Source organism: Schistocerca nitens, chromosome 8 (genome assembly GCF_023898315.1).
Source record: "Schistocerca nitens isolate TAMUIC-IGC-003100 chromosome 8, iqSchNite1.1, whole genome shotgun sequence".
In the NCBI taxonomy this organism is placed as follows: domain Eukaryota; kingdom Metazoa; phylum Arthropoda; class Insecta; order Orthoptera; family Acrididae; genus Schistocerca; species Schistocerca nitens.
The window spans coordinates 602,155,245-602,180,704 of record NC_064621.1 but is presented as its reverse complement, the minus strand read 5'-3'; the positions used below and the strand labels follow the sequence as shown (position 1 = coordinate 602,180,704).

General features: G+C 38.5%; 2 protein-coding genes across 4 annotated transcripts in view; one reads left to right on the top strand and one right to left on the bottom strand.

Moving 5' to 3' along the window:
- Positions 1-20,058, top strand: part of LOC126198426 (coiled-coil domain-containing protein 130 homolog) — a 109,104-nt gene extending 89,046 nt beyond the window's left edge. The window contains exon 6 of the mRNA XM_049934734.1: positions 19,591-20,058. Within this exon, the coding sequence (XP_049790691.1) occupies positions 19,591-19,604 (14 nt within the window). The 3' untranslated portion in view covers positions 19,605-20,058. The remainder of the gene's footprint in view (positions 1-19,590) is intronic.
- The window catches only part of LOC126198428 (45 kDa calcium-binding protein), a 154,191-nt gene continuing 146,986 nt past the window's right edge, over positions 18,256-25,460 (bottom strand). The window contains exons 8-10 of one of the 3 annotated variants that reach the window (XR_007540073.1): positions 19,304-19,356; positions 18,911-19,042; positions 18,259-18,823 (exon numbers count right to left, since the gene is read on the bottom strand). Coding sequence is in view for 1 of the 3 variants with exons in the window: in XM_049934735.1 (XP_049790692.1) it covers positions 18,997-19,042; positions 19,304-19,356 (99 nt within the window). In the remaining 2 variants the exon portion in view is untranslated. Of the gene's footprint in view, positions 19,357-25,460 lie in introns of all 3 variants that reach the window. The other 2 variants (XM_049934735.1, XM_049934736.1) reach the window with 2 other exon arrangements.

Below are 25,460 nucleotides of genomic sequence, written 5' to 3'. Positions count from 1 at the left end.
CCACATAGCACCCTACTATGCCAACCTGTTTATGGACCATCTAGAGAAAACCTTCCCAGCCTCGTGGTCTGGTTCAGGTTCATTGAAGTTATCTTCATGATCTGGACTTTGGATCAAGACACTCCATCCGCATTCCTTGACAACCTCAACATCTCTCTTATCATCATATGCCCTCAATCCTCGCACCACCCCACAGAACTGGGTCAAAGGAGCAACCCCTTCATTTTCCAGTACCACCTGCCCTCAAATGTGGGACACTAGCCAAGATCCTTCCGCTCCATGTAAAGTGGTGTTCCATTGCCCACCCAACCTCCACAACATCCAAGCCCTTGCCTGTGTCACTCCCAATCCCAGCATGCTACAGAGATCATATCCCTGTGGAAGACCTAGGTACAAGACCTGCCCAGTCTACCCACCCAGCACTTCCCATTCCAATTCTGTCACAACCTTATCCTACCCTATCAGTGGCTCAGGCACCTGTGAAAGCAGCCATGTCATATACCAGCTCTGCTGCAACCATTGCACAGATTTTTATACTGGTACAACTACCAACCGGAATGAATGACCACCACCAAACTGTGACCAAGAGCAAAGTGGAATGTCCTGTGGCACAACGTTCAGCTGAACATAACATGCTTGATTTCAATAGCTGCTTCACAATCCAGGCCATCTGGATTCTCTCTTCTTCTACCTGCTTTTCTGAACTGCGCAAATGTGAGTTATCCTTATAACACATTCTCTGCTCCCAGAATTATCCCTCTCGTAACCTATGATACTCTAATGTTCTCAAACCTTCCACCCGACAGTTTCCTACCCCTCTGTCCTATCACCTCCTCCAAGTTTATGTCCCTTCACTCTCATTATGCACTGATCTCTGTAAGCTCTGCCAGACAGCACATTTCTGTCCCCCTATCTATACTCTGCTCTCTCTCTCTCTCTCTCTCTCTCTCTCTCTCTCTCTCTCTCTCTCTCTCTCTCTCTCTCTCCCCCTCCCTCCCTCCCTCCCTCCCCCCCCTCCCTCCTTCCCCACACTGCTGCTTTTGTTCACTGCAACAGTCGTAGTCTGGCCTCAGTAGCAGTCATGTGTGTGAGATGTGCTTGCTTGAGTGAATGCATATGTTTTCCTTTCTTTTCCGAAAAGGTTTTGGCTGAAGGCTCAGAGTGTAACAGTTTCTTCATTATGCATGTCTTTAACTTAAAATGTCAATTTTATGGTGAGTAGCAATCTATCCTTTTCATAATATTTGGTATTCCAACCTGGACTTTCTGATAAAAATACAATAATTAATTCAGTGTTGCATCTGTTTAAATCAACAGAGTGTAATAAGTGTAAGGATGCTGAAGAAAACAGAATACCTTGGTGAAACAGTGGAAAAAACTTCCTAAAGAGACATTTGTACTTTAGCTTGCAGCTGGACAACTAAGTAAAATTTATTCTCACTGTGCTCACTGATAATATATTTAATTTTATAGTTCATCATTCTTTCCCATCACATACAGATACTCAAATCAACACTTGCAATTTCTTCTCATTTCCTGATGATACTCCTGTTGTGACTCACCGATCATTCAAAGCGCCGCCGCGCAATTACGCGCGTCCTCTACGTGTGGCGCTGTCTGCCAGCCATGCAGCAGCTGCGCCACCTATGCGGCCAGCCGAGCAGTGGCCGCTAGACTGGGACTCAGTGCTCATTCGAATGCTAACGTGTACACATGTCTTGCTTGTCAACTTACTCTGTGACTTAAATGTGTTGTGTTGTTCTGAAATATATGTGTTAAACTTGATGTTATAACAACTCCCTATATATTATCTGTGTGTAATCTGGACAACTCTTACACCTCTTGCTGACACGCTTTTTCATGTGGTTGTTATAGTGGATGAGGCAGCTAAATAGGCCTCCTCCAATGTATTCAGAACTACTAAATACAGTTAGGTGCAGTTTTCACTAACTTACAGGAGACAGTGTGGCGAATTTTCTTCGTGTCAATGATCAACATAAAACAAAAGCCAAAAGCAGTATTTACAGCTGTCATGTAATAAGAATCTATATGCTAAAATGGTGCATGATCCATGTTGCAGGTTGCCTATCAAGCAGCTTCCAGGGGCAACAAAAATTTGATTTTTAATGTGTCATATACTTACTGGCCAAATGTAAAATTCTGTAATAATCTAGTCAGTAAGAGAGTATTATAGTAAACATTTAACACAGTCGAGTATTAAAGTTACAAATTGTATATGTTTTGAGGACGTGTAATTGACAGTGTGCAAATTACCCGGACTGTATTCATCCAGTACTAGAATTAGAGAATCAGAGCACTCAGTGACTTCCAAGAAACTATACACACAATTTCAAACCTTTTCAAAACTTTTTCTTACCAACACAGTGCATAAAATAATGAAGCGGAAAAATGTTTAGTGCTTATTACATATTTTCTGTAAACCTTTTCAAAACTTTTTCTTGTGCCAACATCACTCATAAAATAATAAAAGGTAACACTTCAACATAAAGCATGACATTTTAATTTAGTATCTCTTTACTACTAACTCTATTCACAGTATATTTTGTGAGCAGTATCCTCATATACAGGAGTAGACAAGAATATAGAAACACTGAAAACATAATGGCATTCAAAACCACTTCCTGGTCTCTCAAAATAGATAAATATAGGTCCAGTATGGTTTTTCAAGGTATCTTATACCATTCTCCTTGCAAAATAGTGGCAAGATCAACTAATAATGATGGAAATCGTGAGCGATCATGTGCCTTTATCTCCAGAGTACAAAGGCTCAATAATATTGAGATCTGGTGATTGTTGTGGTCAGGGGAGATGCAGTAGTTCATCCTCGTGCTCACAAAACTGGTCTTTGATCATGCAAGATGTTTGAAGAGGGGTCCTGTTGTGCACCACAGCATCATCATTTGAGAACAAGCATTGAACCATGGGGTGCTTCTAATCAACCAAAATGTTCACATTATCCTTGGCAGTAATGTGACCTTGCAGAGTACCCATGGGGACCATGGAATTCTATGATATGGCTGCCCTAATCATCACCAAACCCCTGCCATGTTTCTCTCTTGAGAAGTAAACTTGCTCAGACGTTGGAAACAGTGTGCAACAAGACTCATCAGACCATATGACTTTCTTCCATTCCTCCATAGTCCAGATTTTACAGCTTTGGTATCACATTTCCCTGTTACAGGCATTGTTTTGGAATACCAGCTTGTCTGCAATTTCCAACTTAATGTAGCACCCTTGTTGTTCTGGTACTGACAGGGTTGCGAGTGCGACGTTCAGTTCTGCAGTGACCTTTGCAGTTGCTGTTCTCATATTTTTCATCACAATCCTCTTCAATGACCATCTGTCGTGGCCACTCGACACACATTTTCGTCTTAGAGGATGATGTTTCACCACTTTCCCTGCATGCACTATAAATCTTCGATATGATGGCCCTTGAAACACCAAATACTATAGCTATCTTGGTTACAGAAGCACTCACCATACGAGCACCAACAATTTTCCCACATTTGAAATCACTGAACTTCAACATAATACATTCACAGCTACACCAAACACTGTTCTGAACACGACTGGCACTTTCAATGTATTGAGGGCATTGCACAGGCAACGTTCGAGGTCAAATACAACAGCGCAACCTGCAGTCTTGGCTAATACCTGCATTTATGTTCAAACATGCATTTCTCACCGTGTTTCCACAGTTCTGTCCAACCCCTGCACCACTGAATGTACACTCTTTGACATAAAACATGGCCGCCACAGAGACTAAGCCTGAGTTGTTCATTTAAGGGACCAATAAAACTGGCCAACCTTCAGAATGTTACATCCGGCCATGTGCACAATCTGGCAACACTGCAGGATGCGGAAGTGTCTGGAAGAAGCATTAACTCCTGCTTGAATTGTTAATGTGTTGTATCTGCTCTTGGTCTAGTGGTAAACATTGTGCAATACAGGCACAAATTACCAAGTTTGAGTCCACACCTTCCTTTAATGTTTAAACCTCATTTCATCTGTCTGCTAAAGGTATCAGGCGAACGGAACTTCTAAGATAATTTGCTTCACATTCTAATCCCCAGTGGTCACAAATCTTTACAGAAACATGTTCGCAAAAGTACTCACAGCTGCGTCAAGATCAGAGCCACTTATGCTCCAGAGTTTCCTTGTCCTACAGCAGCCACCCATCACCGGCCACCTGACATTAGCTGCTTTCCGTCCAGATGAACATGGCACAATGCACCTTGGGCATGTTTCTGTTCTCGCATTGGTAAGCATAACATTGTATATTACTGTATTTTGATTTTCTGTGCGAAATAACTTTATTAAACTGAGTGAACACCATGCAGTACCACAACATACTCCAGCTGTTATGACTGTATTTATCAATTGTTATTTTCTTATTTCAAGTTCTAGTATTTTTCTTACAGTTATGAACTGGATTTTGCATGCTTGAATCTTATGAACATTGTTTAAGCATTATAAAATACAGTCAGAAGTGAAAAGAGAACTAACATCTGTGACATATAGTTTACTTTGAGTTTAATAGAGGGGTGAAGGCAGAGGGGTAATACGAAACATTTGTCTGATATGAACAATTTTCCAAATTCAGGAAGTCTCCATAATTGACATTTGTGATGAACTGGAACCTTTAATCTTTGTGTGACATTTGTATTCTACATCTACATGGATACTCTGCAAATCACATTTAAGTGCCTGGCAGAGGGTTCATCGAACCACCTACACAATTCCCTATTATTCCAATCTCGTATAGTGCGCATAAAGAATTAACACCTATATCTTTCCGTACGAGCTCTGATTTCCCTTATTTTATCATGGTGATTGTTTCTACCTATGTAGGTCGGTGTCAACAAAATATTTTCGCATTCGGAGGAGAAAGTTGGTGATTGGAATTTCGTGAGAAGATTCCGTCGCAACAAAAAATGCCTTTCTTTTAATGATTTCCAGCCCAAATCCTATATCATTTCTGTGACACTCTCTCCCACACTTCGCGATAATACAAAACGTGCTGCCTTTCTTTGAACTTTTTCAATGTATTCCATCAGTCCTATCTGGTAAGGATCCCACACCGCACAGCAGTATTCTAAAAGAGGACGGACAAGCGTAGTGTAGGCAGTCTCCTTAGTAGGTCTGTTACATTTTCTAAGTGTCCTGCCAATAAAACGCAGTCTTTGGTTAGGCTTCTCCACAACATTTTCTATGTGTTCCTTCCAATTTAAGTTGCTCGTAATTGTAATACCTAGGTATTTAGTTGAATTTACGGCTTTTAGATTAGACTGATTTATGGTGTGACCGAAGTTTAACGAGTTCCTTTTAACACTCATGTGGATTACCTCACACATTTCATTATTTAGGGTCAACTGCCACTTTTTGCACCATTCAGATATCTTTTCTAAATCGTTTTCCAGTTTTTTTTAATCTTCTGATGACTTTATTAGTCGATAAATGACAGCGTCATCTGCAAACAACCAAAGACAGCTGCTCAAATTGTCCCCCAAATCGTTTATATAGATATTGAACAGCATAGGGCCTATAACACTACCTTATGGAACACCAGAAATCACTTCTGTTTTACTTGATGACTTTCCATCAATTACTACGAACTGTGACCCCTCTGACAGGAAATCACAAATCCAGTCACACAACTGAGACAATATTCCATAAGCATGCAATTTCACTACAAGCTGCTTGTGTGGTACGGTGTCAAAAGCCTTCCGGAAATCCAGAAATATGGAATCGATCTGAAATCCCCTATCAATAGCACTCAACACTTCATGTGAATAAAGAGCTAGTTGTGTTTCACAGGAACAATGTTTTCTAAACCCATGTTAACTGTGTGTCAATAGACCATTTTCTTCAAGGTAATTCATAATGTTCGAACACAATATATGTTCCATCATCCTGCTGCATATCGACATTAACGATATGGGCCTGTAATATAGTGGATTACTCGTACTACCTTTCTTGAATATTGGTGTGACCTGTGCAACTTTCCAGTCTTTGGGTATGGATCTTTTGTCGAGTGAATGGTTGCATATGATTGTTAAGTATGGACCTAATGCATCATCATACTCAGAAAGGAACCTAATTAGTATACAGTGTGGACCAGAAGACTTGCTTGCATTAAGTGCATTAAGTTGCTTCACTACTCTGAGGATGTTTACTTCTACATTACTCATGTTGGCAGCTGTTCTCGATTCGAATTCTGGAATATTTACTTCGTCTCCTTTTGTGAAGGCAAGGGTCATATGTTGGATTTAGGAGCACAGCATAGTCTAATTAAAAGCAACAAAAATGAAGAAATTAATGTCTGAGCTCTAGCAAAAGACATCTCCTTGAGCAAAGGGCAGTGTGGACAAATAATACACTGATGGAAATAAAAATGACAGAACCAAGGAGGACTTGTGAAACATAAATGAAAGTTGTTAAGCGTATTTCTACATCTGAAAGATGATGCCTATTAACATTTCATGCCAGTCACATAAGAGTGACACTAGTAGTGCCACTATGAGGATGCAAATCAGGTTTGCTTTAAATACACCTTGTAACTGTCATGAGTGTTAGTTATCTTTGAGAGCAAATGTGGTGAGCTAATGTTAGTCATGAATGCCTTTAAGGTGACAAAGATGCCATTATCAACACCTCACTGAATTTGAATGAGGTCATGTAATAGGGATACAAGAAGGTGAATATTCCTTCTGTGACACTGCAAAAAGACTTGGCAGGAATGTAGCCACTGCACACATTGCTGACAGCAGTGGTCACGAGAATGTATGGTTGCAAGAAGACAGAGCTCGAAATGGCCACATGGCACTACTGAGAGGGAAGATCGTTCACATTCAGTATACGGCTCTGGAGGATTGTACTTCACCTGCAGCAGCAGTGTGAGGAGCAGTTGACATCACAGTCGCACAACGCACTGTTAAAAATCGGTTACTTCAAGGACAGCTCTGAGCCACATGCCGTGTAGCATGCGTTCCACTGACCCCAAATCGTGACCTTATAGACTTCATTGTTGTCAAGCACGTGAGAGCTCATTAGAGGGTACAATGAAGGTCTGTTGTGTTTTATGATCAAAGCTTGTTCTTCCTGAGTGCCAGTGATAACTGTGTATTGGTTAGAACGAGGACAGCTGAATACCTGCAACCAACCTGTTTGCATACTACACACACTGGACCTACACCTGGAGTTATGGTCTGGGGTGCAATTTTGAATAACAGCAGGAGCACTGTCATGATTATCCCACATATCCTGACTGCAAATTTGTATGAGAATCTGGTGATTCGATTTGTCGAGCTGCCGCTCATGAACAGCATTCCAGGGAATTTTTTCCAACAGGAAAACACTTACCCAAGTATGGCTGTTGTACCCCAACATGCACTACAGTGTGTCAACATGTTGCCTTGCCCTGTTCGATGACCAGATCTGTCCCCAATCGAGCACATATGGAACATCAGACGACTACTCCTGTGTCATCCAGAAACAGCATTAATGTCCCTTTCTTGACTGACCAAGTGCAACAGTCATTGAACTCTATCCCAGAAACTGATATCCGGCATCTGTACAACACAATGCAATGCTTGTAGTCAACATCCTGGTGGTTACATCTGTTATTTCTGTACCAGCATTTCATACTTCCAGTGGCTTTTCTCACACCTACATTAACCTGTGATCTTGCAATGTTAATCACTTGAATATGTTTCCTAGACAACATTCCCGAAATTTCATTACTCTACATTAATTATCTTTTGGTGTTGCAATTTTTTTCTGCATCTCATGGCACAAAAAGTGTTTTCTGCACTACGAACTCCTTCCCCAGAGTGTGCCCATCACAGCTGGCATTTCTTGTTTACAACTGAGGCACCTTTTGGTCACAGAGAAAGAAAATAACCAACAAAACTGCATCAGTGTTGCTGTTATATCATAACGCACTCTGCTGATTTCACAAATGAAGCTATCCAGGAGTTTATTTGGAAAGTCATCCCTCGTACATTTATTCTTCTGATCTTGCACTCTTAAATGTTTACTTTTCCCAACCCTTATCAAATAACTGTTACGAAAATTCCTTGCACATTGGACTTTGAAATAGCATGTGTTTATGTGCTGTTCTGAGTCATATTAAAGTGTATGGAAGTGTGACAGTTGGAGTGGACGTGCAAAGAAATGTGGTTAATAAACTATTCACTGTAACCAAAATTTTGTACTCACAAAAACCAAAAATTATGTCAGCAGAAGCAGATCAAGACATTATCAAGTGTAACAATACCAGAGAAAGAAAGTTGCTACTCACCATATAATGGAGATGCTGAGTCGCGATAGGCACAACAAAAAGATTCACACAATTATAGCTTTCGGCCATTAAGGCCTTTGTCAGCAGTGCACACACATGCACACACACACTCACACAAATGCAACTTGCACATCTCCACTATATGGTGAGTAGCAACTTTCCTTCTCTGGTATTGTTGCATTCCATCCTGGATTTTCCATTGTTTGACATTATCACAAGTGTGCACTACTGTAAAGTCTGTTGCTCTTACACTATTGGATATTGGAAGTAATGAGAACACATATGGTGGAGCAGTTTTTTTAATGTTTCCTTATCGATCTGTAATCTGACTGCTTGTAGCTCTATCACAGAACAGATAAAAAGTTGGCTTGTATGGAGACTGGAACTGAGAGCCAACACAGCCTTATTTTACAGTTTGACCCCATTACCTCATAACTAGCAAAAAGCTGCAGTATTTGTCTCTTCCTTATTGTCCTTGTGGTGACTTGGCAGATGTACTGCAGTGTAAAGATGAGATTAACAGCAATTTTCCATGTAATACCACCTTTATGGACTTAAACCATAAATTGGTAACACAATGTCACAACTTCAGCGAAAATCAAACAGATTATTCAGTGGAAATGACAAGCAAATATCAGGTGAATTTAGTAGGATAATTTTGTGACAAATATTTTCTGCATTGTTGCAAACTCTCATTACACTACCGCCATGAAAAATGTTTCGACAGCTAATATGTTACCTGAGTGGGCTCAGAAGTGAGTCCAAAACGTGTCTCAAAGATGCATCCACCAAAGGCCAAAATACCTTTGTATAAGCCAATGAGTTTTAATCCCACTTCTGTTACTAGCTTTAGGGACTACAGTGTAGTTACCAATAATATTCATTATCCACTGACTGCAAATTAAACATCATAAATCGGTAACTGTCATGATTATTTTTGTTTTCTATCTTCAGTGTACTGAAAACTGAAAGGCTCATTCACCAATTGTGATTCACAATTTTGAAGCATTTCTAGTGTCTATACCATAAATACTGTAACTAGGCAACCCATCTTTCATCCATTATAAATGTAGAAAATGTGTTTTTAAGAACTGTCAATGGTACTACCCCAAACCACAGGAACACCTATGAAAAGACAACAATACAGCACTGCTTGCAAGAGACTTCATAACCCTAAAATAGCATTAAGTTCCAACTAAAAAAAGTCTACTGTTCAAGGAAACCACATGGAATAATCACTTAAAAAGGTGTGAAGAAAATGAAAAGTTCATGTATAAAGTGCAAGTATGATTTCAGTTTCTGTTAACATGAAAGGAGAAGCAGTTGTTATCGGAATGTAGAACAAGGAACACACAGCTGATGAAATGTGTAGAACAAGTCATCCTTAAGCAATACTGCCATTCAGTCTACTAATACCGGGTGAAATAGCAGTAGGTTCACATAGCTGAATTATTGAGGGCAATGCGACAGCACAGATGGGCAGACAGTTCTAGGTTTTTCATAGATGCCAATCTTCCATTACTTTATTTTAACAATGGTCTTTGCTAGCCGGATTATGAAATATGTGTGAATCAGAGTGAAGCATCTATCAAGTCAAACAATTAATGATCATTATATTTCAGAACAGCAGCAGTAGGATTGCAGTAAGCTGATCACTTAACTAAATGTCACTTCGAACAATGGAAAGCCCACGATTGAAAAACAACAGTATTATGAAAAGGATGGTTGCTACTCACCACATAGCAGAAATGCTGAGTTGCAGGTAGGCACAACATAAAGACAGTCATTTCAGTTTCACAGCAGACGGTAATGTTGTTAACAATTAGTATCTTCAGAAATAATATAATTACATCAATAAACTCTGTTGTCATTTTGATATCATTAGCAGCTCATGAGTTGAGGGCTGTGTTCGTTAAATTGGCATATTCAAATTGATGCCAAATAAAAGAGACATCATTTTCAAATTGATACCGAGGTTTGTAACCTGAATCCACCCAGCTTTCGCTCCCATACAACAAAGTTGGTCGAAAGATTGAACAGTGCACAGATAACTTAGTCTTGGTACTGACTTCCTTCTTGCAGAAGAGAGTAGATCATAGCTGAGTGCTCACTGCATTGGGGCAAGTAAGGTTAGCAAACTGCTTCCCTGGTACTTTAAATATGATGCTGGCAACAATCAGAGCAAAATGCCTTGGACCTTTGGAGGTGACGGAGTCCCACCTCTAACTAACTGACCGAGGTTTGTTTTGCAAACAGCGGTGGAGGTTTAACTGCAATGTTTGACCTTTCATATAACATATAAAAAAATTATTTACTAAACAAGGCAAATAAAGAAGCATTTCACATGCAAAAGTGGTACTAAAGCAGGCAAGATGAAAGTGTGGAGCAAACTATATTGAGTAGTATTATTTACAGTAATTATTTCATGAGAAACTGCACCTGCAACTGTAAGTACACTTGTGAGTAAACTATAGTATAAGTATGTACTGTAGTTAAAGTGGACAAACTTAACTTTATCTTATATCAGTACTCCACCATAAAGATGTTGTGTGGGTGTTTTACTTCCAATATCTCAGACACAATAGGTGATATCATTACGTTACCCCCTCAGAAATTCTGTAAAAATTCTCCCTCCTTATGTCCAACAGTTTGTTTCCATTCATGAGTTCCTAATCCTTGTTTAAGAATTTACTGACACCGAGTTTTCAGCAGAATGAGTCGTATGTTATTTTACTAATTATGGTGTGGATAACATTCAGCAAAGAAGAGTCTCCCCCTAAAACAGGGAAGATCTTTGCACATGTCTGTATTCAGCACTTACCGCCAGCTACCACAATGCTTAAAAATTTCATGAGACAGTCTACACAATTGTCAAAGCAGTTTAGAAATTGTTCACTAAGTTGTCAAGAGAGGGACAAAAATCAAATTAACTTTGCTTTCAATGCCATCTTCAATGCAAAATAGAGTAATACTTAAGGTGCTTGAGTGTTATAGGCATAACACTTTGATAATTCCCATACAAATATTTTGATAGCAGAAGGGGTTAAAGTGAAACTACCAGGAACTAAATTAAGATCAAATGGCAAGAACTCAAGAAAATATGTAGAAACTCTCCCAGTCACTCAGTTTAGTTAAACTCTCATAGTTATTTTGGGTCCTCTCTGTTTGAAATGGACAAAAAAAATCCATAAAATGCTTGCTTTTTGCATTTCTTGGCAAAGCATCAGCTGCAATCATATTGTGATCATTGCACGTAGATGATACTAACAATTGTATGATACTGAATGAAGTCGCGTTATGTTGTCTGTCTGTTTTGAATACCTTCAGCAGTGGTGCACTCAATCAAGTGCTGATGACCTAAGTAAGGATAGGGTCATGGCATCACTGCTTCCTACAAGCAACAACTCTGATTAGGCCCCACCTATTTGTTCTGCAAGCAAGCATCGACTATGTAGCTGTCCTGTTACACCACCTCTCGTTTCCCTGAAGAACAAGCAGAGAATGGAACCAAAAACTTCTGACACCTGCTCAGTTTAATATACGAAGTGCCTGTTTCAGTATCACCAAGTATGCACATTTGCTGCTCAAGATGGAAAGTTACACTAAATACCTTGGGTACAAGGAAAAAGATATTACAGCTGAGTAGAGCTGAAAATTAATTTTTGCCTTACATGAAGCGTGTTGTGAACTGAAGATAGCTATGAAGTGCCATGACACATTCCTTTTCAAATGATTTTGTCATTTTTCTTGTTTCACAGTCAGAGTGTGCAATGCAATGTCGAATGACAGAATATATTCACCACCATTGCCATTTAATTACTATTTTGGAACTGTTAATGCAATGCAATGTAACCATTTATCGTTATCTTCTGGCTTCCTGAGAAGCATACATTTGAGTGTAACAAGGTTTTCCAGATTCACATTTTTTATTTGTTGTTGACCACACGTAGTGGAACAGGCTTTACCTTGAAGACAGGATACAATACCAAACACTACATTAATTAATGTGGGTTACATGTACAAATTAGTTGTCTTGCATTGACCAGTTGTGCAGAATTGCAATCATAATCTTAAAACTCAATTTCTACACTACCAGTATCCACAAATTTTCTTAAACTGTACAATGGCTTGCTTATCTATTAACTAGCTATACAACTTACATTTAAAATTATTGAGGGGTGAATTGAGTGCAGAATGTGGCAATTCATTTAATAATTTCAAACAGTTCACTTTATGAGAGTTGCCATTTTTTATCAGTCTTTGTCTAGGAATGTTTCTGGTGTCATGACAGCATACATTCTCTCTGGTGTTAAACTTTGTTATGTTGTTTTGACATATATATCAATGATAAATAGATAAAGATTTAGAACTGTCATTGTTCTGATCTTAGTGAATGAAGGATGGCAGCGTTTCCTTGGACCAAACTTACACATTATTCGTAGCACCTTTCTCTGAATCAGTAGCACATCACTGAACTGAAGAAACAAGAGACTCCATAGCAACAGCTCATAGTATATGTGAGGAGAGGTGGGATCAACTTTTTGAAACCAAATGTACAGTTATGTAGGTTAAGATCCTAGGTATCACACCCTGCAGTTATTCACCCTGGTGGGCCATAATCACTGTATGAACTTTTTTCATTTGTTTAATTTTTTTCTTTATATCATTCTTTTTCCAATTGGAATTCTTGTGAATACAAATTTAATTATATTTATCTATTATAATATTCAATTATTTGAAAATTTCACTCTTATCATTTAAAAAACAAAAGACCAAATAATCTATTTATATTGACTATGCAGTGGTAAGAACGTATTTTTCGTTACAGATGTACATTTTTTTTTGCATGGTTGTTGTCATACAAACACTTAACACATAAATCAAATACCTATTGCACTAGAGACAAAATAGTTTGGGTGAAGATTTAAATGAAAGAAGGCTTTATAAGTATATTGAAATTCAAACAAAATGAGAAATAGATATAATAAACACAATAAGATGGACCAAAAAAAAAACTGGGTGATAAAACAAAGGAAATTCAATAGTGATTACTACATAAAATTAATTAAGACACATTAACAAAGGTTTCAAGCAGAAAAAGAATGATACAAAGAAAAATGAGAGGGAATGAAGAAGTGTATTATGATTAAAATGATGTGACAAAGGAATGGAAATAAAAAATTACATTTAACTCAATTAATAGGATAAAAATGCTGATCAAAGACATTTCAATAAAGATTTTTAAAGAAATTGATGCACCTGGCAATATTCAAACCCACAGCATCCAGCACGTGGAGCTACCAACCTATCCATTACACCAGACTATGTGATGCAACTTTTTTAACGCTACTGAGTGTCATACAAAAATCCCGAAATTCTTTTTCATCAACTACTTGCAAATGTGAGCCACCAGGATGAATGGCTGCAATGCATGATAACTGGGATCTTAACCTACATAACTGTACAGATGGTTTCACAAAGTCGATCCTACCACTGGGCACCTCTTCTTGTAAGATATTCATTACTCACTAGATCAGATAATTTCCATAAGAGATATTACACTTGTGGTATCTTTTTGCAGACATGGTTGGTGTGGGGTTGCCAATTGATGTATTCCAAACAGTGTTACACATTTTGATTTTCTGTCTTTAGCTAGTCCCAGCTTCAGATAGTGACTTTTCTCTGGATTTCACAGTATTTTGTAAGATGAGAACCAGTTTAGTGTTAAGGAGAAAGTGGACTGGATCAGACTCTGAATGTGGCTCTCCAGCAGGGATACGACTTCCTCAAATCCTGCCCTGAAATGAGATCCATCCTTCATGAAATCCTCCCCACTCCACCAAGAGAGTCTTTCCGCCGTCCACCTAACCTTCGTAACCTCTTAGTTCATCCCTATGAAATCCCCAAACCTTCTTCCCTACCCTCTGGCTCCTACCCTTGTAACCACCCCCGGTGTAAAACCTGTCCCATGCACCCTCCCACCACCACCTACTCCAGTCCTGTAACCCGGAAGGTGTACACGATCAAAGGCAGAGCCACGTGTGAAAGCACCCACGTGATTTACCAACTGACCTGCCTACACTGTCAAGCTTTCTGTGTGGGAATGACCAGCAACAAACTGTCCATTCGCATGAATGTACACAGGCAGACAGTGTTTGTTGGTAATGAGGATCACCCTGTGGCTAAACATGCCTTGGTGCACGGCCAGCACATCTTGGCACAGTGTTACACCGTCCGGGTTATTTGGATACTTCCCACCAACACCAACCTGTCAGAACTCCGGAGATGGGAACTTGCCCTTCAGTATATCCTCTCTTCTCGTTATCCGCCAGGCCTCAATCTCCGCTAATTTCAATTTGCCGCCGCTCATACCTCACCTGTCTTTCAACAACATCTTTGCCTCTATACTTCCGCCTCGACTGACATCTCTGCCCAAACTCTTTGCCTTTACAAATGTCTGCTTGTGTCTGTGTATGTGCAGATGGATATGTGTGTGTGTGCGAGTGTATACCTGTCCTTTTTTCCCCCTAAGGTAAGTCTTTCCGCTCCCGAGATTGGAGACCGAGCGAGGTGGCGCAGTGGTTAGACACTGGACTCGCATTCGGGAGGACGACGGTTCAATCCTGTGTCCGGCCATCCTGATTTAGGTTTTCCGTGATTTCCCTAAATCGCTCCAGGCAAATTCCGGGATGGTTCCTTTCAAAGGGCACGGCCGACTTCCTTCCCCGTCCTTCCCTAATCCGATGAGACCGATGACCTCGCTGTCTGGTCTCCTTCCCCAAACCAACCAACAACCAACAACCCGAGATTGGAATGACTCCTTACCCTCTCCCTTAAAACCCACATCCTTTCATCTTCCCCTCTCCTTCCCTCTTTCCTGATGAAGCAACCGTTGGTTGCAAAAGCTTGAATTTTGTGTGTATGTTTGTGTGTCTATCGACCTGCCAGCACTTTTGTTTGGTAAGTCACACCATCTTTGTTTTTAGATAAATAAATAAATACATACACTTAAAACAAAGATGATGTGACTTACCAAACGAAAGCGCTGGCAGGTCGATAGACACAAAAACAAACACAAACATACACACAAAATTCAAGCTTTCGCAACAAACTGTTGCCTCATCAGGAAAGAGGGAAGGAGAGGGAAAGACGAAAGGATGTGGGTTTTAAGGGAGAGGGTAAGGAGTCATTCCAATCCCGGGAGCGGAAAGACTTACCTTAGGGGGAAAAAAGGACGGGTATACACTCGCACACACACACATATCCATCTACACATATACAGACACAAGCAGACATATTTAAAGACAAAGAGTTTGGGCAGAGATGTCAGTCGAGGCGGAAGTGCAGAGGCAAAAGTGTTGTTGAATGACAGGTGAGGTATGAGTGGCGGCAACTTGAAATTAGCGGAGATTGAGGCCTGGTGGGTAACGGGAAGAGAGGATATATTGAAGAGCAAGTTCCCATCTCCGGAGTTCGGATAGGTTGGTGTTGGTGGGAAGTATCCAGATAACCCGAACGGTGTAACACTGCGCCAAGATGTGCTGGCCGTGTACCAAGGCATGTTTAGCCACAGGGTGATCCTCATTACCAACAAACACTATCTGCCTGTGTCCATTCATGCGAATGGACAGTTTGTTGCTGGTCATTCCCACATAGAATGCATCACAGTGTAGGCAGGTCAGTTGGTAAATCACGTGGGTGCTTTCACACGTGGCTCTGCCTTTGATCGTGTACACCTTCCGGGTTACAGGACTGGAGTAGGTGGTGGTGGTCGACTGACATCTCTGCCCAAACTCTTTGTCTTTAAATATGTCTGCTTGTGTCTGTATATGTGTGGATGGATATGTGTGTGTGTGCGAGTGTATACCCGTCCTTTTTTCCCCCTAAGGTAAGTCTTTCCGCTCCCGGGATTGGAATGACTCCTTACCCTCTTCCTTAAAACCCACATCCTTTCGTCTTTCCCTCTCCTTCCCTCTTTCCTGATGAGGCAACAGTTTGTTGTGAAAGCTTGAATTTTGTGTGTATGTTTGTGTTTGTTTTTGTGTCTATCGACCTGCCAGCGCTTTCATTCGGTAAGTCACATCATCTTTGTTTTTAGATATATTTTTCCCACATGGAATGTTCCCCTCTATTATATTAAATACATACACTGTGTTTTTTGACCTCTAACCCATGTTATGCTTGGCTTCTTATTTGTAGCCACATAATAATTATTTTTTTTTGCTATTAAAAACAGTCTTGATCACGATTTATTTATCAAGGTAACCGGTTTCGACCACTACTGTGGTCATCTTCAGACCACTGAGTAGGAACCTCTTTCTGTTGGAGAATCACTACTAGTAGTGGTCTGAAGATGACCACAGTAGTGGTCGAAACCGGTTACCTTGATGAATAAATCGTGATCAAGACTGTTTTTAATAGTAAATATTTGTAAGACATTGATCACTGCCTTTTCCATAATGTATTCAAAACATAATCATTATTTGAATGTGCATAATGGTGTGTGAGGAGTAGAGGATGATGGTCTGCAGAACATTTATCAACATCTACAGGCTGATGAATAATTAGAGATCTACATATCACTTCTTTAGTGACGCAAACAATTATATGTTAATTTCTCAGAACCTGCAAATAAAATTTCCATGTTGCCTTTGTTGGTAATGGAACTGATGTAAAATAAAGTTTAATTTGTCATGTGTAGCTGCAAAAGGTATTTATACTGTAGTTTAGTCAAATGCCAACTTACAGACCATAGCTGAAATTTTTCATAAGATAAATAATTAAAATAAGTAATACTCTTCAACACAACTTGCTTCACATTTTAGTACCATTTTTGCATGTGTAATGATGATTCTGTATGTACCTCATGCACCTCATTTCATAGATAATATTTTTATGTAGTATATGACAGGTTGCTCATACTGCAGTTAAATCATGGACTGCAGTTTGCAAAATACTTCTCAAGATCAATTTGGAAACAATGTCTCTTTTATTTGGCATCAGTTTGAATAATTTGATTTAATGGTCATATTCCTCAACTCATGAGTTGCTAATGATACCAAAACTATATTAATTCTGTGGATAATAAATGCATAACAAATATTAGTGTCCACTATGCAACTGAAATGACAGTCACTGCACAGTTTCTATATGTTACATTTAGTTAAGTAATCAGTTCACTGTAATTCTGCTTGCACTGCTCTGAAATATAATGATCATTAGTTATCTGAATTGATAGGTGGTGCACTCTGATTCACGTATATGATATAATCCCACTAACAATGACCACTGTTAAAACAAAGCAGTGGTACTTCGGCATCATGAATCAGCAGTGTATGGACAGTCTCTACAGGTTCGAGAACCATTTGCCCACCTGTGCTGTGCATTGCCTCTCGATAATTCTCATCTAAATATTAGGTGGCGTTCATACTAAGGTGATATAAGATAAACAATGTATCGTAAGCGACATACGATACGTAACATACATCGATAGATACTTGAAATCTAAAGGGAGGCGATAGAAAAGGTTCACAGCGCGATAACGCAACATATCATAACTGACATATCTCCCTCAGTGCTGCTTGCTGGTCTCTGCAGCAATTAGTAGTGTACAATATTTCAAGCTGTTAACATGATGGGAAGAAGAGAAGACAGTTCTGTACGTCGTTTCATTAATTTAGAGAAAGCTTATCAGTGCATCTGGAATTATTCCATTGCTGCTTACAGTAAGACAGATAAGTGCCGCATCGTGGGAAATTTCATCAGAAATAAAAGACACAGGTAAGTGCATTATTTATTTATTTATTACGTAAAAGACAAGTACTTAAACTGTGATATTATTAACTCATACTGTAAATATTTTGAAACACTCACACAAAATAAGTATTTCACTTATATTTCGAAGATTAATTATAATTCAGTTTGACAATTCTGTCATTTACAAAAATTTTGCTTCAAATTAAATTTTCATTAATGTGGTAGATTTAAGAACTTAACATTATTTTAAATTAAAAAATAGTGCTCTATAATGAAGTATGCCCAGCTGTTTTATTTTTTATTTTTTTTATTTGAATTTGAACAGTTTACAGGTATATAAAAATTGGTTGAACTAAATGGCTGGGTCTTGTAAACCTACACATCTCCATTGTGTAGGGATTGCACCAGTTGGTTTCAGAAAGTATTCACCTAGCTTATTTCGTAAGTGGTTTGCTTTGTTAAAATTGTTGCTTTGACTGAATGCACTGTTATCTGGTAATGCTGGTATTACAGAATACTTATTAAATTGTTGTGGAACATAGGGTTGGCCTTCTCGTCTGCATATAAAATTATGAAGCGCACATGCTGCCTTAATGGCCAGAACAGCATTACTTCTGTTGGTATAAATTGGTCGGTCCAATAGACGAAATTTTGAGGTTAGCATTCCAAAGCTGCATTCCACACTTTTTCTGCCCCTCGACAGTCAAAAGTTGAATATTCTTCAGGCATCATTTAAAACTCTTTCTGGAAAGGGCCACATTATATTATGCTGGAGAGGGAATGCTTCATCTGCCACGAAGTAGAACAGGAAAGGATTGTCATTTGCCTCACCTGGCAAGGGATTTGCTTCAGGTATTCTCAATTTATTACTGTGCAGTAATTCTCTCAGTGCTGATTTGCGGAACACAGCACCATCACTATTTCGTCCATAGTCTCCAACCTCTACTGTGGTGAACATTCCATCTGCGTCAGACAAAGCCATTAGAACTATTGAAAAGAATCCTTTATATTTATAATTTATGGACCCAGTATTTGGGGAACACTGAATGCGGAAATGTTTGCCATCAAGAGGACCAATACAGTTAGGTAAATTCCATAACTCAGAATAACGTTTTGATATTTGCCTCCAAGTTTCCTCCATTGGTAGTGGCATGTACAGCGGTTGTAAGTGAGACCATATAGCAGCACAAGTCAAATGAACAGTGTAACTGACAGTTGATTTACCTCTGTAAAACTGCAAGGAAAGATCCTGAAAACTGCTTCCAGTAGCCAGATACCTGAAAAAGTTACAAAAATTTTGTGTCTTCGTTTTCAACAAGTTTGACACTACAATAAAAACAAAATAAGAACTATAATATATATATTAACTAAATTGATGGTTTTAAATCATAAATAATTGCATAAGTCTTGCTGTGTTTTCATATAGATAAACAACATTGTTTTTTTCATTTTATTAAATAACATTTGTAAATAAATCCTATTGATGTCTACTTTTTAAAATCTTGTTTCAGAACAGAACTGTTGAGAGTGATGGAAGAATATTAGAACTTTGCTGAGACCACCAAAATCTGGTGCTAGCCAGAATTGAAAGAAAACATATTATTTGACTGAGCATTTAACAATGAAAGCGACACGTTTGTTGAAGAGGAAATGCCCGACAAAGCTGCTTCTGTGCAATTACTAGAAAAACCTGCTCGTAAAAGCTCAAGTGAAACACACAAAAAACGAAAGAGAAAAGACCAAGTCGATGATGCTTTTATAGAATAGATGAACATGAAAAATCTGCTAATAAAAGTGACCAAGATGCTGAATAGCATTTCCTTCTTTCTCTTTTACCTGATCTGAAAAACCTTAGCATGCATTGGAGGAGGATTTTCAAAGTACAAATAATTTCTTTTTTACATAAGTTGCTGGAAGAGGACGAACGAGAGAATGTGGACTCCAGTGTTTCAGTTGGTCCCAGTCCTTTTATTTGGAGTTCATCATATCATCTTACAAACTCAGTGTAATATGAGCAATATTGCAACAACTTTAGGATTCAATCCGATTACCCCACTGCCGCAAAAAAGTGAAACTAATTGGTACAATTTGTAAAATATGATAAACCATTATAAAAATAAAACTGCTCAATTTCATTAATACTACTACTTACATTTATTTCTATTTACTTGTATTAATCAGAAGTTTTTCATCTGGAGAAATAGCCTTCCTGAAGTGTGTATCTGTCCGTCCCCCCCCCCCCCCCCCCCCCCCTCCCAATGGTTTGTGCTTCAGAAAATGGAGGTTTTCAGGATTCATTCGATAAAACTTCCTGAATTTTGATTCATGTTGAGACAGCTCTCAAGAAACAACAGCCGAGCTGTGGTGCACATTGGTAAGATTGTAGGGATGTACCCAGTATTTAATTTTTCTCATCCTACACCTTAACCAAGCCACTGCAACATCTTCCTCACTTGAGCTCATATTTATAAGTGAAGTAGTGAGACTTGTGTTCACACCACATTTTTATTGCCCATGTCCCACCGATTTATCGCACACTGTCACGAACCTTCCTAGCAATATATCATTGCAATATATTTCTTATTACATATCACGTATTTTATGTTGCCTTAGTATGAATGGCACCTTATGGTAGCCTAGAGGCATTATACATATGAAACCATCTGGGGCTAAACTAATAAAACACTGCACCAACTGTGAGGCACTGTATAGAAAATCAGCACTGCATTCAGTTATGTGAACCTATTGCTATTTCAGGTTCCTCATGTCTTAAACGTACTTCAGGTTCCTCATGTCTTAAATGTACTTCAATTTGAAAAACTCTTCAGCATACACACTTTTTGCTTATATTGCTAAAGCATCAGCTGTGGTTTTATTGCATTCATATGGGTACAAGAAACTTGTAATGCTTGCAATATTTATAGACTGAATGAAAGTTTTACTTAAGGATGACTTATTCTACACATTACTGTGAGCATTTTATGTTCCTTTTTCCATGTTCTTATGACTAACCATTGGAAATGCTTCAAAGATGTGAATAATATCTGGTGAATGAGATTTCCAGTTTTCAGTACACTTAAGACAGAAAAACAAAAATAGTTGTGACTTTTTGATTTATGATGTTTAGTTTGCAGTCAGTGCTTTGTATTATTACTACATTCTAGTCTCTAAGCCTAGGTACAGAAATGGGAATAAAACTCATGGCTTATACTTTTGGTGTTCTGAACTTTGGTAGACTCTCTTTTGAGCCCACTCAAGCAACACATCAGCTATGGAAACATATTTTTCACGCTGGTAGTATAACTGAGACATGGCAACAATGAAGAATATATTTGTCAACTCTGTAACCATTGAGTTACTTTCTAAATAGCACAGATTATCCTGCTAAATTTTTTCTTGTCATTTCCGTTGAATAAGCTGGATAATTTTCACTTATGATGTGATGCCAGATTATAAGTCTATCGTTCTGAGTTCAGGAAGATAATTTCTCCGTGGAATTGCAACTAATCGCATCTTTCATTCTGTGATTTATCTGTCGTAGTCACTTCTGGGGCAACAAGAGAATGATAAATGCCATAACTCTTTGCTGGTTCTGAGGAACTGAGGTCGCACTGAAAAGTGAAGGCTGTGTTGGCTCTCGGTTCCAATCTTGAAAGTTGCCAGTGACAGAGCCTCAACCAGCCAGCTCGCAAATAAATAAGTGAATCTAAAGGAAACCTTGCCATCATATGTCTTTTCGCTACATCCAGTACCCCATAGTGTAAGGGCAAAAAAATGATACTGCACAGTTGATAATCCCTTTTTCTGCTCCTGCCATCATAAATTTTGGTTTTTGCAAATATACAGCTTTTGTGACATTGAATATTTTATTAGCTGGGTTTTATTCTGCATCTACTCCAACTTCCATATTTCCAAACTACTCTAATAAAAAATGGGAGAGAATGTCATCACAGGCAGTTTCAAAGCCCAAAGTGCACAATATTTAACAATTCATACTGGTTTAGGCAAGCACATGTTACACATACTTTGTTTTATTGGAATAATCATGGTAAGTTGTAGTTCATTTGTATTAGTAAATGCATATTTTAATAGTGTTTTTTCCATTGCTTTATTGAACACACAGTAAACATAAGAGAGGAGTAAATCATCAACAGCTTATCCTCTAAAATTATCTACAATTCACTGATTGTGCTCAGGTAGTTTATTGATTCCACGACTGTAGGAACCTACTGGTTTGAAGTCAAAGATGTCTTCAATCCAGCTCTGTAATGTGTTTTCACCCAGAAAACAATTTTCTTGACAATTGGTCAATAAGGAGCAGAAAAGCTAAACATTTGAGAATGTGAGATTAGATAAATAGTGTATGTGGGATGACTTCCCAACCAAATTCCAGATAGTTTTGTTTTTGAAATGAACAGAGTGCATTATCATGCAGCAGCAACACTTGATGCAGTTTTATTGGTTGTTTCTCTTACAATATGTCTCAGTTCAAAGTAACAAATGCCAGCTGTGATGAGCACACCTCTGGGGAGCAGATTGTAGTGCACAACACCATTTTCATGCTACCAGATGCAAAATATTATCTGCTCACACAGCCCTTTGCTCGAGGAGATATCTTTTGCTGGAGATGAGCCATTAATTTCTTCATACAAAGTTAATGTAAAGACAAAAGTTGTCACCAGTAACAATATTGCATAGGAATACTCAATGGGAAACTGAAGTTCCAGTAAATAGTAAATGCAATAATAGTCACCCCTTTGATTTTTGTTGCTTTGGATTAGAGCATCCTACATCCAACTTCTGGAAGTTGCCTAATAAACTTAAATGTCACACAAAGATCAAAAGATTGCAATTCATAACAGATGTCAATTTTCAAGACTTCCTGAGTGTTGAAAATCAATCATGCCAGAATGATCTTTCTTGAAACAAGAAAATTGTTTTCTGGTGTGATTTGTCTGACAGCACTTGCCCTACACGCACAATACAAAAGTTTCAAGCTGCCTTCCACTCCTCTATTAATGCTCCAATCATGGGAAATTATCACGTCTTTCTGTACAAAATCGTGGACCAATTTTATCTACATCTATACTCCGCAAACCTCTGTGAGGTGCATGGCAGAGGGTAAGTCCCAGTGTACCAGTCATTAGGGTTTCTTCCTGTTCCAGTCACGTATGGAATGCAGGAAGAATGATTGATTGAATGGCTCTATGTGTGCTGTAATTATTCTAGTCTTATTGTCACGATCCCTATGTGAGCAATATGTAGGGGATTGTAGCATTTTCCTAGAGCCACCATTTAAGTCGGGTCTTGAAACTTTGTTAATAGGCTTTCTCAGGATAGTTTACATCTATCTTCAAGAGTCTTCCAGTTCAGTTCCTTCAGTATCTCTGTAACACTCTCCAATGGGTTAACCAAATCTGTGACCATTTGTGCTGCCCTTCTCTGTATATGTTCAATTTCCCCTGTCAGTCCTATTTCGAATGGGTTCCATGCAGTTGAGCAATATTCTAGGATAGGCTGATTTGATAATTTGAACAGTGATAAGGATTGTATTAAAGGGACAAACATGAAAAGCAAAAACTGAATTTAGAAGTGATTTGTAATTGACATTTAATATCTGTACCAACAACTTATACATAAATCAGACTGCAGTTATGAAGCTTTAATGACATGAAAAGGAAGCATTATTTGAAAATAGAGTGAGACAGGGTTGTAGCCTGTCCATCATTTTATTCACTCTGAGTAAGCAGTAAAGAAAACTAATGAGAAATTTTGAAAGAGAATTAAAATTCAGGGAGAAGGAACAAAACTTTAAGGTTTGCTAATGACATGGCAATTGTGTCAGAGCAAGCAAAGGACTTGGGAGATCTGTTAAATGGACAGCATAATCTCTTCAAAACAGATTTTAAGATGAATATCAAAAAAAGTAAAACAAGGGTAATGAATCACAGTAAATTAAATCAGGCGATGCCGAGTGAATCAGATTAGTAAATGAGACACAAAAAGCAGTTGGTGAGTTTTCCTAAAATATCTTATGATGGCCAAAGTTAGTAAGATTATAAAATACAGATTATCAATACCAAGAAAACTGTTTCTAAGAGAGAAATATTTTAACATCTGACATAAATTTAACAAGTCTTCTCAGTAAGTATTTGTCTGGAGTGCAGCCTTGTACAAAAGTGAAATGTATACGGTAAGCAATACAGATGAGATGAAAATAGAAACTTTTGAAATGTACTGCTAAAGAATTCTGAAGATTAGTTGGGCAGATTGAGTAACTAATGAGGAGGCACTGAATAGAATTGAGAGGAAAGGAATTTATTACATAAATAGACTAAAAGGAGCGATCTGCTGAGAGGGCATATCATGAACCAAGGAATAGTCAGTTTGGTAATGGGTGGTGGGAAAGTAAAAATTGTAGAGGGAGCCCAAGGCTTGACTTCATTAATAATGTAGAGACAAAATGGCTTTCACAGGATAGACTGATCCATCAAATCAGTCTTCACGCTGAAGACTGTAACAACATGTTTTAACCTTAGCCAAAATGTGTATTTCTTAGTACCAAATAGATTTATATTTGTATCAGTACAAAACTTGGCCCATGTAATTACACCTTAGGTTGTAACAACAGTTTGTGGTTTGTTACTAGCCACCCTGTTATTTGTTCTTCATCTTTTCTTCAGCAACTATTCTGCCATGGCCAAATTTGCTAACAACTGGGAACAGCTCATTTGATAATTATTTTTATTCTGTAGTTGGATGCCCTTCCTTCAAAACAACTCTCTAGCTCACCAATTAACTGGACCAATGGAAACAAGTCTAGCTAGTGATTTTTGGCCATGTACATCTCACCTTCCAGTTTTGCACGCTAGCTCACTGCATGTTAAGCTACCTCCCAGTGAGTCATCATTTTTCAGAGCAGTAAATTTTTGTTTTATCATGCAGTCTTATTTGTAATTTTCATTGTTACGTGGCATTTGTGATGTTTTCAGATGACTGTATCTGACACTTCTCTTCAATTTGGAATATTTACATAAAAAATTAGAGGCAGAATGCAAGTGTATTATAACTCAAGATGCATGCACATTGCATTCAAAATCTTATGACTAATATGTTAAACATTCCCACAATATTTAAACTCTGTCCATCCTAACATAAATTTCACAATATAAATTTAAAAAAAAGAAAAGATCCAGCTAGCTTTCCTCAACACGTTAGTTGAGAGAAGAACAAGTAGGTCCCTGGATCAAAGTACCTTGACCCATCACCATCCATCACAAAGAAATTCTGTGCTAAAGACTCTGGGCCATAGAGCTCAAATGCTGTCAGAAAACGAGAGCCTCAGTAAGGAATTACAATGCCTATGGGTAGCGTTCCCAAG